Below are 15,192 nucleotides of genomic sequence, written 5' to 3'. Positions count from 1 at the left end.
ACCTGGGAAACTTAAATAATAATGATGTCTGAACCCTAAGCCAGATTCTGATTTCACTGATCTAGGTGCAGCAAAGTTAATAATCATTGGTGTATATACTCTAAAGTGTTATCACCTGACTTCCACTTCCCCATAGGATGCAGATCATGGCAGAAGAATAATTCTGACCCAATACAACATCTTCAAAAAGCTGTGTAAGTCACAAAAATTATGAAATTTTTGAGAGACAAACTATTACAACTGTGAAAAAGTTTCAAAGACATCAGAGGGCTGCAGAAACAATTAGGACTAGGTCTACAGTTCTTAAAAGTGTGATCCAGTGATCTTCGAGAATCCCCAGGACCCTTCCTTTCAGAGTATCTATGAGGTCAAATTATTTTCATAATAATACTGGGACATTATTTACCTTTTTCACTCCCTTTCTCTCACAACTGATCTATGAATTTTTCCAGAGGCTACATGATGAGAAGAATAGGCTACATGATGATACCACAGTAGACTGAATATAGAGTAAAAAATCCAGCAGTCTATTAAGCCAGACACTAAAAATATTTTCAAAATCATAAAAAAATTTACTCCTCTCATTAAATAATTTTTATTTTTGAAAATGTAGTCATTTTCAAAAAATGTGTTAATGTGTAAGGGTTTAATATACTTATTTTAAGTGACTTAATACAAATTTTTGTAATTTTCTCAGTTTAAATTTCTAATAGTATAAATAGCAACATACTGCCCCATAAAAAAGTTATTTAAGGTCCTAAATAATCTTTAACAGCAAAAGGGTCCTGAGACCAAAAAGTTTGAGAACCATGGGTTTAGATGAACTAAAAATCCAAAAAGGGAAAAGTCTTTCTAAGGACAATTGACAGCTGCCAGCCATTTTCTTCCTTGGAGACATTTGATGATTCTAGGCGAGGGCTGAAGATTGGGCTTGGCCCAGGCAGGCCTCCAGTGGGGCACAGAGAAATCAGCCTCGCTTTTGTTGGTAGTATGGTACTGGTATGACAGACTGGAAATTGAGAGCTCCCAAACTTATATCCAGTTTTTTATTGAACATTTATTGAATTCTGGGGCTGTACAGAAGAATAGGTAGCTAGGCTAAAGAGTGGAATAAGATCTCCCCAAATTTCATAATGCTTAGGAAACAAAATTGCAAGAAGGAAAAGACCTGCCTCAAACACACAGCCAGTCTTCCCCTCAAGACAGCTGCAAAATTTTGAAGCTATGAGGAGCAGGCAGCTAAAGAGCTAAATTAAAAAGCTCTAAGTGTAAGAAATGAACCTCTCATAGTCTTTCCGGGCTAGGAGAAAGAAATCCACTAGGTATCAATAAAGTCAGGAAAGGATATGCCTTTAAAATGGGGACAAATGAGTACTAGAACAAATCTTACTAAAACTACAACCCAGTTCCAACATAGCTCAATCTCTGATTGCCTTGAGGTGATCAGGTCCTTCCTTACGCTACATACCTATCAGAGGAAAGGGGGAACCCTTTACTTGATGTAAAATAAAACCATCTGGAGCCTCTGTTATTTTTTATACACACTGTCCAGCAATTAATAAAAATAAACTATTAGATATGAAAAGAGGCAGGAAAATATAACCAATAATCAATAGGAAAAATAAGCAGTCCCATAAATGATCTATATGTTAGAGTTACCAGACAAGGACTTGAAAATAACTGTAATTGGAATGTTAAAGAAAATACAGGAAAAGACAGATGAAAGCATGTAATTTTGGACTGGGAACCAGAATCTATAAAAGAGTAAAATGAGCATTCTAAAACTGAAGGATATATTATCTGAGACAAGGTTTCCACTGGTTGGCTAAACAGGCAATGTTCACAGCAGAATACAGGTCTAGGGAATGCCAAGGTAGATCATAGAAAATAACCAAACCAAAGTACAGAGAGAAAAAAGGAACAGAACTAAGCATAAGCAACATGTGGAATAAAGTTAAAAGATCTAACATAAATATTGGATTCCCAGAAGGAGAGAATTAAGAAGCAATATGTGAACACTAAAAAGAACACGTATTCCATCATTAGATAAAATACGCCAGTGAAGTTAAATTTATTGTATCCTCACTGGTATTTTTGGCTGCTTATCATTGAGAAAGGTGTGTTAAAATCTCTAACTTTTATTTTAAATTTGTCTATTATCCTTTTAGTTTTTTCAACTTTCGGTTTACATATTTTTTAACTGTATTATTAGGTGTATCCAAATTAAGTGTTGTTAGATATTACTCTTGAAGTCACACATTTATTATAATGAAATGTCCATTTTTGTCTCTAGAAATACTTCCTGCTCTAAAGTTTGCTGTCTGATATTGATATAGCTACACCTGCCTTACTCTTAGCGTTTGTATTATATATCTTTCCTCATCCTTTCAACGATTTGTATCCCTATATTTAAAGTGTGTCTCTTATAAAGAGCATATAGTTGGATTTTGTTTTTTATCCAGACTGACACTCGCCTTTCAATTGTATTGTTTACTCTGCTTACATAAACCAAATCTCAACACATCTGAAAGGAATGAAACCATACAGCATAAGTTCTCTAATCACAGTGAAATTAAACTAGAAGTCAATAAGAAAGATAACTAGAAATGGCCCCAAATGTTTGAAAATTAAGCAACACACTTCTAAATAACCAAAAAAGAAATCTCAATAGAAATTAGAAACTCTTTTGAATTAAATGATATGAAAATATAAAATACCAAAACTTAGTAAATTAAGATAAAACAGTGCTAAGATAGAAATCTATACTTCTAAGTACATATATTAGAAATGATCAAAAGTCTAAAATCATTAACCTAATATTCTATCTTAAAAAGTTAGAAAAATAAGAGCAAGTTTTAGAAAAAATTTAAAAGGCCCAAATAGGTAACAGGATAAACAATGTTCATGGATTAGAAGAATTATTTCATTAAAATGTCAGTTTATGGTTAGCCAGAGATGGGTAAGATTCCTCAAGGGAGGAACAACCTAAGACAGGCACAGTCGCAGAGGGGCCATCAGGTGAGAAATTGGGGATCAACAGAGGTGAGGCTTAGAACGTCACCCCCCCATTCTGAGAGAAATCTTCTGCATCCATGGATGTTTTGTTGCCCTTGTCTAGCTTGGATTAACACATAGTCTACAGGCACACACCTGATCATCTACATTTGCTCTCTTACAACACTAAACTATGTTTTCTACCTTTATCTTGTATCTACCTACCACTTCAACATTTTATTAAAAATAATAATAATAAAGAGAGAAATGTGGTATCCACATATAAATCAAGTATAAAAATCAAATGAGTATTCATATTTGAACTGATTGTTTATAGTTCATAATGCATGAGCAAAACCAAAAGTTTCTGTGATGACTGCCCTTGTACTGTTCACCATGTAACTTATTCACTGTGTAAGAATTTGTTCTCCATGTAAGAACTTGTTCGTTACGCTTCAGAAGATTGGAGACTGATGAAAATTAGGCTTGGGGTGGATTAATGATTGTGCATTGAGCATTGACTCCCCTATAAAGAATTTTATTGTTGTTAACAACCATTTGATCAATAAATGAGAGATGCCCTCACAACAACAACAAAAAAAAGTACATACTTCCAATTGTAAAATAAATAAGTAACCGGGATGTAATGTATAGCATAAGGAATATAGTCAAAATATTGTAACAACTTGGTATGGTGATAGCTGGTACCTAGAATTATCATGTATATAAATGTTGAATCACTGTGTTGTACACCTGAAACTAATGTAATGTAATACTGTGTGTCAACTACCCTTCAATAAAAAATAATTATCTACAAATATATATATATATATATGGTAGATATGCAGCAAAGTGTTAAGGGCAACCATCTCTGAAGGTTTAGATCACAGGGACTTTCTATAATATTTTAATCTTTTACAACACATGCAGTATAATCAGAAATGTGTATTAAATATTTAGAATGAGGGGGACAGATCTCCAACAAAGAAAAAGCAACGTCTCATGAAACTAAGCAAATGAGATTCTCAAAGGGTCTAGCAAACAGGTGACAGTGAATAACAATCCATGGTACAATACCATTCTTACTAATCAAAGGCCTTTAAATGTCAGTGATGTGGTCTTTATTTAGAGTGCATCTCTTCTGCTTTGTTTTAGCAAATGTAAAGATATTTATTAGGTTCTCCGATACCTTCGCTACTGATGGTTGTCCCTCTCTTGTTGCTCTCCCATAAAGTTTTAAATTCTAAACGGTTTTTAGGAACCAAACTTTTACAGTTGTGGAAGGACCACTGAAAACTTAAATTCCAGATCTTATCATTTCTGTGCTCATATATTTACAAAACTTTACATATTTTTACTTTAAAAGTTATACTTAAAAAGTTGTAGTCATAAGGCTGTCCATTTTTGTCCTTCATTTTTCAGCTTGAAAAATGTTTTTAGAATTTCAATCACTTAAAATTAGTACATATAATTTAGTCCATGGTATATTTTTAGCTTTAAAAATTCATATTGCTTATGTAAATTATTTTGTAATGCACACCATGTACCTATGACAGAAAAAGCAAAGGAAGAAACAGAATGAAATAAACCAAATAATCATCTTCAAAAAAAAAAAAAAAAGTCAGTTTAGCCCCACAGTAATTTACAGATTCAAGGCAAAAACAATAAAAATCCCAGCAGGGCTTTTTTGAGGGGGAGGGAAGGCAGCAGAATGACAAGCTAATATGAAAATGCAAAGAACCTAGAATAGCCAAGGCCATCTTGAAGAAAAATAAAGCTGGGGAACTTAACACTGCCAATTATCAAGACTTATTATACAGCAATGTGGTAAGGACAGACAAACCGACCACAGAACAAATAGAGTATCTTCCTGGGAAAAAAAGAAACTTCACTTCCTATCTCATCTCATATATAAAAATTTGAATAAATCATATCCCTAAAAATGAAAAGTAAAACAATAAAAGTTCTAGAAGATAATTTAGGAAAATATCTTGGGGGTAGGGAAACAGGCCACAAAAAGCAAAAAATTGATTAAATTGGACTTCATTAAAATCAAGAACTTCTGTTCTTTAAATGACAATATTAAGAGAGTAAAAAAGCAAGCCAAAGGCTAGAGGAAAATATTTGCAATATATATGTACATATGTTGACAAAAAAACTTACATCCAGAACATATAAAGAACTCTTACAATTAAGAAAAAGACAGACAACCCAATCTTAAAAATGAGATTTCCAAATAAAATGGTCAATACATTTATGAAAAGGTGTTCAATATTACATTAGTCATGAGGAAAGTTAAAATTACAATCAAAATGAGTTACCACTACATCCCTACCAGAATATACAAAATTAAAATCCTGCCTAAATATATAAAGGTTGTAGCTCAACTAGAATTCTCATGTATTGCAGGCTGCAGTATGGATTGGTACAACTGTTTTGGAAAACTGTTTTGCAGTCTCTAACAAAGCTAAATATGTAAATGCCCTGTTATATATCCAACAGAAGTAAGTGCTTATGCCCACTAAGAGACTCATGCAAGAAGGTTCACAGCAGTGTTATTCAGAAAAGGCAATTAAAAAAAAAACCTATAAACAATCCAAATGTCTATCTATCACCAGGAGAATGGATAATTTGTAGTATACTCATATGGATCACTACTCAGCAATGGAAATAAACCATCACTATACGCAGCAACATGATGACTCTCCTAGACATAATGTTGAAAGAAACCAAACACAAAAGAATGCATGTTGTATATAATGCCATTTAGATGAAATTCAAAACCAACTGAAACTAATGTGGTTTAGAGATTCTCACCATAGTCACTTTTTGGATGGAATACTGATGGGGACGGGGAGGAAAAATGAGCCTCTGGCATGCTTAAAAGACTCTGTATCTTGATCTGGATGGTGGTTACACAGGTGCAGGCATACGTAAAAGCTTGTCAGCTGTATACTTAGAACTGCACACTTTATGTAAATACCTCAGTAAAAAAGGGACAAAATAACTGCCATCACCTGTTATTCACTGTTCTTTGAAAATCACAGTAACCATTTTTTGCAAATTTCCCACTACTCTTACTGAGATGAGTCTAGTGACTCCTAAAGATGTTCTTTGAGCCATATTCCAAAATCCTGATGCACAAACTTCCCAGCCAGAGCTTAGGCTCCTGCCTTTTTACCACCCCGACCCCAACCAGGTGTCCAGGAATTTGTAAACTCCCCTACCTGCTCCAACTCCTCTTCAGCATATTTTTGGCGGCTCCGCTCATTCTCAGTACCCTCCCGCAGCTCCTTCAGCCGCTGGGCTTCCTGCTTTGCAAGGTTGATCTCATCACGTAACTTCTTCTCCAGGTGCACCTTCTCCACCTCCACTGTGCGGTGCTCCTCCTGGGCCTTGTGCAGCCTAGGGGGTGATGCAGGGAGCTAGAGAAGGCCAGGCAAGGGGTACCAGCCAACACACCATGAGTCACGGCATCAAAAAGGAAAATAAGGGTGCCAGCACCCAGAACACATTCTCCTTACTTTGCTGACTGACTCTGAGTTAGCTAAGAGCCAACATTACTATAATTCTTAAATTGGCTATCATTTTACTGCCAGTAACCAAGCTAGACTCCCAAGTATCTGAATCCTTCCGCTAAGGTGTCTCACATACTAACATCATAACAACTACTATTTTACAAAGTACTTCACATTTACGCTCCCTGTAGATAATGACATATTCCATCATCGTCAGTGTGGGACAGGTGTGGATATGAAGGCTTAGAGAGGGAAATAACCACAGGTGGAACTGAGACTAGAATTCCAATCTGTATGACTTCAAATCCCACAGTTACTCCCCTTATACAGGGTTATCTGGAAGATTCAATAATTGTAGAATATCCTGCAAGCTAGACCAAGAATCCAAAGAAAGCCTGATGGCTGAGATATGACTAGAATGGTGGCAGTGGAGAAATTCATGTAAGAGGAGAAAGGAACCATTGAACTGTACCTCTTGAACTCCTAGGTACCTTTTCCCAGAAGCACAAAAAAAATGAAATTCATGCCAAACGAGATGGGCAGAGCTTGGGAAAGTCCCCAGGTGTCCCTGGGGCCACGTTCCCCTCTTAAGTTATCTTTCATGGTGGGTAAGATATCAAGGGCATCTGTTACAATAAAAATATACCCTCATACCCACCCACACACTCTCTCTGTTCACTGACAAAACTTTACAACCATCTAACCAAACCTCCTTCCTTCCTCCCTTCTTTCCTACACATCTTTGCTAACCATTTATTCATTCATTCATTCAATCTATTCATTCACCAAGAAGTTTCAGGTGTATACTAAATGGCAAGCCCTGTGCAAAGCCCTGGATACATGGAGGTGAATGAGAAGGGTCTCCTGAGCTAGCCCAATACAGACATGTAAACAGATAGTGGTACACAGTGTGATATGTTCTATGACAGAGAAGTATACACAGTGTTGGAACCCAAAGGGTGGAGTAATCAACTCTGCCTGAAAGGAGTCAGGGGAGGGGAGAATTGGGCTAGACCCAAAATAAAGAGTAAGTCTGCTAATCCCTCTGAAAGAAGGAAAGGACTTAGCCACTGTCAGGTCATCCTACCTTAGAAGGAACTGCCAGGTTACCGGGGACCAGGATAGGAGGGGAAAGGACGATGAAGACAAGACATATGGCTTAGACCTGAGGTACAGAAGAGAAAAGACAGGCTACAAAACAAGAAGGGCCCACAAAGAGCACTCAGCACTGAGTTCATTAAGAAGGTGAAACAGAAGAAGCAAAAAGAGAATTCAACTTCTAAAAATCCTAAGCCCAGATTAGTCAGTGGCTGAAGCCTCAAAAGATGTGGTGGGACAAGCATGAGGGAAGAGGAAAAAATGTCTAGGCTGCAAATTCCCTGCTGATAAATTGCAGTCTTCTGCCCTCTCTGTTCCTAGACAAAAAGGGAGTTGAATATCCTTAAGGCATACACCAGGTGGCGATATGTGCTAAAAACAAATCAGAGGTTCCATTTCTTGCCCTTACCTTCCCATTCAATATCCTCCTTTACTGTATTCTTCATTACACAACTGCCTGAATTACACCATTCAATTCAACTGTTCACTGAAATATTATCCTCTTGGCAAGCAGCTTCATCAGAAAAGCCTATGATATGTCTTCTCCATATAACATGGAGCTCCTTTAAAGTAGAATCAAAACTGGCCCACTTTTATAGACCTAATGGGATTTACTAGAGATGAACATCAGTAAACACTATTGGGTGCAGAAATGAGTGAATAAATGTACAATCAAGGCTTGCCCCACTCTATCTCCTTTACAGAAGACGGAGCATCTTTTTCTTGAAGGCAGCAATCAATTAGCATTACGAGTCAGAAAAGTAGGCAACCTGACTGAAGTCCTGGCTCTAAGTAGTTGTGTGACCATAACAAGTCTGTTCCCTGTACCAGGCCTATTTCTTTATTTTTAAATGGGAATCAAAATTCTTTCCTGACTCAAAGAATTATCTTGAAACCCAGTGAAATCCTAACTGGAATGTGCATGAAGGCATTACATACATTCACCCAAAATATCAGGAACTCTGTAAAAAAAGCTGTATGGTGGCTGGCAGTGCAGGCCTGTTAAAATAAGGAGGGACAAAGTGGCATGTGGGCTCTGGACACTGTCAAAGGAGGATATGTGTGTGCATGTGCGTAAGCCTGTCTCTGGGTATGTATGTGCATTTGTTTCTCCAAGTGCCACAGTGGAGCTCTGGAGGCCTTGGGAAGCAGGAAAGGCTAGGAGCTTAGTTTTATCCTCAAACTTGGAATGGCTCCTGCTTAGATTCTTTGCCTTTGGAATGAAAACAGCACATGTTTTTCAGACAAATGAAGAATGGAGACTGCCCAGACAGCAGCATTTTGCCCCCAGTTGGCAAAAGGCCCAGGAGAAGGGGCCCAGCAAAGTAGCCAGGAATCCGCTAAGCGATAAAACTTTTCTTGCCCCCTAGAAGCCCTGCCCATGACAATGAATCTGATAGGGGTGCCTTTACTGAGGCAGCATTCTATGGGTGTCAAAATTCCTACCTCACCACATACTAATATGTGACCCTAAGCAAAGTATTCACCTTCTCTGAGCCTTCATTTCTTCAAATCTAAAAGACGGATAATAACAGTACCTACTTAACAGGGCTGTGATGATTAGAAACAATAATGCATTTAAGTACTTAACAAGACCTAGAGCATAAGATACCCCACCCCCACCCTCCAAAGAAAATTGTATCTACCATTTAAAAATAACAGAAAAGAGACAGACTGCATTTTCTTTTACATGGATTCCTGCAGACTTCCCAAATGGAGTCCTTAGGCTACCAGAATAATTTTCTAAAAGACAGTCCTAAAATGGGCCTGTCCTCTTCTCAAAAACAAAACAGCAAAACACCAAATGCCTGCATTGACTTTCTATTGCCATTTGCATCCTACTAAAATTTCCACATATGAGTCTTAAGGTACCATGGATCTGGCCTCACTCTATACATTCAACCTAACTACCAGGACCTTCTCAAAGTCCACTCAACTCATCTCCTGAATCTGAACCTTTCCAATCCTTGGAGTTTTCATCCCATAAATTGGAACTGAATCACTGCACTAAGGATATACTCCCTGCTCCTTATGTGTGAGCTTTATTGCCCCAGGAGTGGTGAATTCCTTACAGTTTGAAGCACAGACCTGGTTCCTAGATGTCAGGAAGTACTTGGACTGATTTAGATTGACTTCTTTTCACAGCTAGATCTTTTACCATAATTTTTAAGCCATGTTTTATTTAAACAGAATCCCAGACTATCAGAGCTAGAAGGTCTTTAGTATTTCCTAGTTCAACCCCTTTATATTATTGATGAAGAAATAAGTCATAGAAGGGAAAGGGATTTACCCAAAGTCATACAACAAGTGAGTACTTATGAGATTTAGATTTCATACAAGAAAGAACTGAAGGCTTTAGGAAGAGATTTGTGAGGTTTCTTTGGGGAACAGGAAGAACTGTGAATATGTCTAGAACTATGAGGCTCAGAGGGAGAAAAGATAGAAACAAGCTTCTGCCCTGGGGCAGAATACTTGCCCATGCAACTGGAATGGCAGGAACCTAGGCTCCCAAGCAGTTGTGGAAGGGTGACAGAGCCTGAGCAGCCACAGCAGCATGGTCTCAGGGGCTAGGTGGCCCACAACCCAAGTGGAAACAGGAGGCTCCCAAGAGCTGGCACACCAAGGCTGTGGGGAAGGGGCAAGGTCTTACCTTTCCTGAAGATCATGCAGACTCTGCTCAGCTCGGTGCAACCCCTCCAGATCCTTCATCATCTTCTTCATGTGCTCCTTGGAGTAACGGTTCTGGATATAGGCAAACCAGCAGCCGCCCACACCAATGACAATAGACACCACCAGCATGAAGTCCTTGAGGTGATTATGGCGTGTCACTGCCAGAAAGGAAGTGCATGGTGAGTCAGGCTGCCCACTGCACATTAGCCTTGCAGACTCCACTCCATCCCTCCTCCATGAAGCCTTCCCACTCAAGAGGAATTAGTTTCTCTACTTGCCACACATTATTATAGTAAGCTCTGTGCCTATTTCTCTGATAAGTCAAGGCCTAGTTGGAAAGGATGAGGGGCCTTAGAGTAAAACAGAAAGCATATTAAAACATACTTCACTAGTATGCAAGAAGACACAAGAATTAGTGCCTTCTCAATCCATCCCAGCCACCTCTGGGCTATGAGGAGTCCATGTGCCTAGATGCAGGGGCTTCTGTCCTGCAGGGCAAGCCACACTAGGGTGTTCGAGTACGTAGAGGGGATGGCTGGTAAGGGCATAGAGCACTGTCACTATCATACAGGGTAAGCCATGCTAGGGTGTTAGAGTAGGTAGAGGGGATGGCTGATAAAGGTATAAAGCACTGTCACTAGAGCTTGAGGTCTGGCTCTGGGACTGAGATTACTGCAAGAGTTGTCTCCTGGCCTACTAGGCTATTCTAGGTACAAGGTGCAAACCAAAATCAGGTAAAGGCCTTCAAGTCTCATCTATGGAGAGCATTTCTAGGCTCTGGCTCAATCCAGAGACCAGATAGAACAGGAGTAGCAACAAGAGATGGGTATATATGAGACATTGCATGTGCCAGGAATAGAGGGTCAGTTCTACCTCCAGAGAATGCCTGGAAGCAATGTGGTGAAGTGCCAAGGCCCCAGCCACCAACTGGTATTCAAGATAATGCTGTCTCTAGAGCAAAACTGAAAAGCTAAACAAGACACAACACTGAAAGTTATGAGCAAAGGTCACATCCTAAGAACTGAGCCAACCAGAAGAGAGGCACTCCTGGAGCTCGACATTGTTCCTAGTATACAAGATCTGGGCACTGGGCCATAGCCAGGAGACCTGAAAGAGACACCACAAAGAGAAGTAGGTGGCTACTGTAGCCCCTGCCTGGGTTATACTCAACTTAGGATAGAGCAGCTGTGGGATGAAAGGAACCTCAGATGGGGGAGTTAGGGAAGGAAGAAAAGAGAGAAAGATCTATACACAGCAGGTTACCGTCAGGTTTGGGAGGGGGAGGCAGGACTGACCTCTAAAGTGAAAGACAAGGGGCTGACAGAAATCCAAAAGGCCCAAGAGAGACACCAAGTTGAAGCAAGGTCTAGAGAGCAGGAAAAGACACATATAGCTGGAAACTGCATGAGGCTGAGGTCCCTCTCAGTGACTGAAAGGCTGAGCAGCAGGACCTGGGGATGGTGTGGGATCAAAGACAGACTAGTACATTCTGTTTCCACCCAAGGAAGGAGAGGGGTGGTAGCCATGTTCTTTACACGTTTATGCCAGACTCTGAAAGAGAAAACTGAGTGTCCTCTCGTGGCATCCTCTAGCCTCCAGGCAGGCCTACACTTCCAGCCATAAACATTCTTCACGCTCCTGTCTTTCAGTCCCAAGAAAAGTTATCCCTGCAGCACAGTGAGCTCCTTTCTTTCTGAAACACATCTGCCTCCTACACAGCCTCTACCAGAGGCTGGGGTACTCTTTGTCTCCCATTTGGTAATGACTTTTAATGTTGGCTTCCCAGGATTTCTCAACTCCAACATTCCCTTTACATTCCTACCAAAAATCAAAGATAGTCTTGGTCAAACAAGACTCCAACCAGCACCCCCCCCAACTCCAATACTTCAAAGCTCTTGAAGTGGGCGTACAGATGGGCACCTGTCCATTCTATCCAGTACCTTATCCTACTGTGTCCAGATTGATTGGGAACAAGATTCTATTATTTTTTTCCAGCTTCATATTCTCATCCAAGTCATGAATAAAAATACTTAATGACCAGGCCAAGGACAGAACCTAACAGTCACACCTTCTTCTCAGGTAATACTGCTCCACTGATCAGTACCCTCTGCATCTCTTCAACTTTTGACTCCACTTAACTATGCAAGCATCCATCCCATATCCTTCTGCCTTGTCAAATACATAGCTTAAGCTCAAATATACTGCCTGTCAAGTATATTCCACCTGCCAAGCTTGGTGAAAAGAAAATGAGTTTAATCTCACTAATTTACTTTGTAGCCCCTACTGATCAGCATTGTATGTTCTGTATTTCAGTGCCCAGCACAGCCCCAACCAGCGCACACACAGCACTCAATAAATATTTGTTAAAACATAAGACCTCATGTAGAGAAAGTCTTGTGCCATCAAAGAAGTCTGGGTTCTATGCTTACCTCTGCTCAATGTGTTATGAAATTCACTTCCCCCATTTGGATCTCAGCTTCCTCAACTATAAAATGTGTTACCACAGAATTATTGAAGAAATTAAGTGCATATTTGTACACAAAAATGCTTTGAGGTATTTTGGAAATATTCAGACGAACATGTCCAATAGGTAATTAAGAATGTGGATGTAGAGCTTGAGGAAGAGGTAGGAACTAGAGAAGTAGACGTAAGAATTGTCAGGTCCTTTCAGTGTAACCCTGGGCTGAACCCCAGGCCTAAGGGAATCTATGATAGTTAATTTTATGCATCAACTTGACTGGGCTAAGGATGTCCAGACAGCTGGTAAAATATTATTTCAGGTATGTCTTCGAATCGGTAGAGTAAGTAAAGAAGACCATCTTCACTAATGCAAGTGGGCATCACCCAGTCATCATCTGGCCGCTGAAAGCCTGACAAGAGCCAAAGGGCAGAGGAAGGGCAAAGTCTGCTCTCCTAGTTTGAAGCTGAGCACTCCTGTCACATCAGCACTCAGCCCAGGATGTACACATTCGACCTTTGGATTTTCTGCCCTTTGGACTTGGACTTACTGCCTTGGACTTCAGGCCTTCAAACTTGGACTGAATTATGCCACTGGCCTTCTTGGTTCTCCAGCTGCAGATGGCGTATCATGGACTTCTTGGCCTCCATAACCACATGAGTCAATTCTTATAATTAATCTCATACATATATCTATATACATATCTAATTGGTTTTGTTTCTCTGTAGAACCATGTTCAATACAGAATCTATAAACCATTGTGTCCAAGAAAGGCAGAAAATAGGAAAATTAAGAGTCCAATCTATGTCTTACTAATATGTACTTCTTCCCCATCATAACTCCATTCCCATTCTTCAATTCCTACCACCTTCCCACCCCACCACAATCCACACAGAGCCTTCCAATCCTCCTCTGAACTAGGTTCCCTGATCAACACACTTCTTTGGACAGGTAAACATCAGTTATCTTTTGCTATCTTGGGGACTGCATTGTGTGTTTTTCAGCTTTCATGTCAGTCACCTAGTGGTCTGTGAGTTCCTCAGGGCCAGGGAACAAGATTTATTTATCTCTGAAGCCCCATATTTAGCAGAGAGCCTGACGAGAGCAGGTACTCAGCAAACATGGAAAGAAAAGAAAAAGAGAAGGGAGGTTTTAGCAGGAAAGGTGGGTACAACATAAAGTGCATGTGGAAGGCATATACCAGCTCCTAGGAACAAGAAGAGTATGGCTGTCCTGCACAGGACCTGCACAGGCTCAGCTCTCAGAACCCACCTCATACCAGTGAACACAGGCAGGGCAAAGAGACCATGGAGGTTTCATGGGAGCAGATGCGGATGACTAAGTGAGCAGAGCTAACCTGGGGAAGCTGGCTAGGACCTGGGGAGTCAGAGGGTGGCAGAATTCCCAGCCAGAGTGCTGCAAACAGATTTAGCAAAAATGAGGTCACCTGTTAACACAATCAGGCCTGAGGCAAGTGAGGGGGTGTAAACAAATGAGATGCTGACATGTTAACACAGTCAGGAGTAATGGTGAGAATTTTCAGGGTACTCCCTAGCATTGAGCAAGTGAGCCTCCAATCATTATCACTTTCTGGAATTCCCTCTCCCGGTCTATTCTCTCCACCCTCCCTATTGCCCACAATACACTGCCCCTGGAAGATAAAGATATCCATCCCTTATTGTCAAAATATGTACTAGGAATTTCTTCTATCACTTACACAGTCTTCTGTACTGAGGTGTCTGTTTAACCTGTAAGAGCTACTCCTGGGCCCTCCTCCCCTCTGGTTATAGCCCCGAAGTGCCTTAGCTGCCTCACCTAGCCACAGACACTCCACAGGTGTGTCTGATTTGTAGCTTCCTCAGTCCTGTAGCTCTGGAAAGGCGCAGCCTCATTCTGCATAACTTTTAGCATACATCTTCTGGCATGCACTCATTGCTGGGCTGGGTCCTGATGGCAAATGAACAAAGCTGTTTCTACCCTCTAGGAGTTCCCAATTTCAGGGGTTACAGAGAGGAAAAGAGACTGTTAACAAAGAAAGCAGGTACAAAGGGCTGCGGATTTCCACAGGAGAGTAAGAGAAAAGGGTTGAGCCTACCTAGGAAGAGGCTAGAAAGGCATCAAGGAGAAGCTTGATGGGTGAGTGAAACATAACAGAAAGGAGAAAGACGGTAAGGAGAGAGCTGAGAGAGACCAGAGAGGCAGTCCCTCTTGCCTACCAGGACTTTCCCTAACTTCAGAGTCACTGAAGAAGGAAGACAGGTGTCTGTTCTTTTCCTCCCCACAACTCCCGCTAGCCCCCCAACCATTACTCTGCACCCTTCCCAATACTCCTGCCAAGAGCGCAAAGGACACACTAGCCCCTAGCCCAGGCCTAACCACAGTACACAAACAATAAAAACAGTAGCTACCATTTACTTGGTGGAAACTGGGACATAGAGAACCTTAGGAATGTGC

General features: G+C 40.4%; 1 protein-coding gene across 4 annotated transcripts in view; it reads right to left on the bottom strand.

Annotated features, from left to right (window-relative positions):
- Positions 1–15,192, bottom strand: part of STIM1 (stromal interaction molecule 1) — a 189,102-nt gene that overhangs the window by 24,604 nt on the left and 149,306 nt on the right. For all 4 annotated transcript variants that reach the window (XM_036904196.2, XM_036904197.2, XM_036904199.2 and 1 more), the window contains exons 6-7: positions 10,261–10,438; positions 6,222–6,399 (exon numbers count right to left, since the gene is read on the bottom strand). In XM_036904196.2, the coding sequence (XP_036760091.1) occupies positions 6,222–6,399; positions 10,261–10,438 (356 nt within the window). The remainder of the gene's footprint in view (positions 1–6,221; positions 6,400–10,260; positions 10,439–15,192) is intronic.

Source organism: Manis pentadactyla, chromosome 9 (assembly GCF_030020395.1).
Source record: "Manis pentadactyla isolate mManPen7 chromosome 9, mManPen7.hap1, whole genome shotgun sequence".
In the NCBI taxonomy this organism is placed as follows: Eukaryota; Metazoa; Chordata; class Mammalia; order Pholidota; family Manidae; genus Manis; species Manis pentadactyla.
The sequence above is the reverse complement of the archived record's forward strand: the minus strand, read 5'-3'. Positions and strand labels throughout refer to the sequence as shown.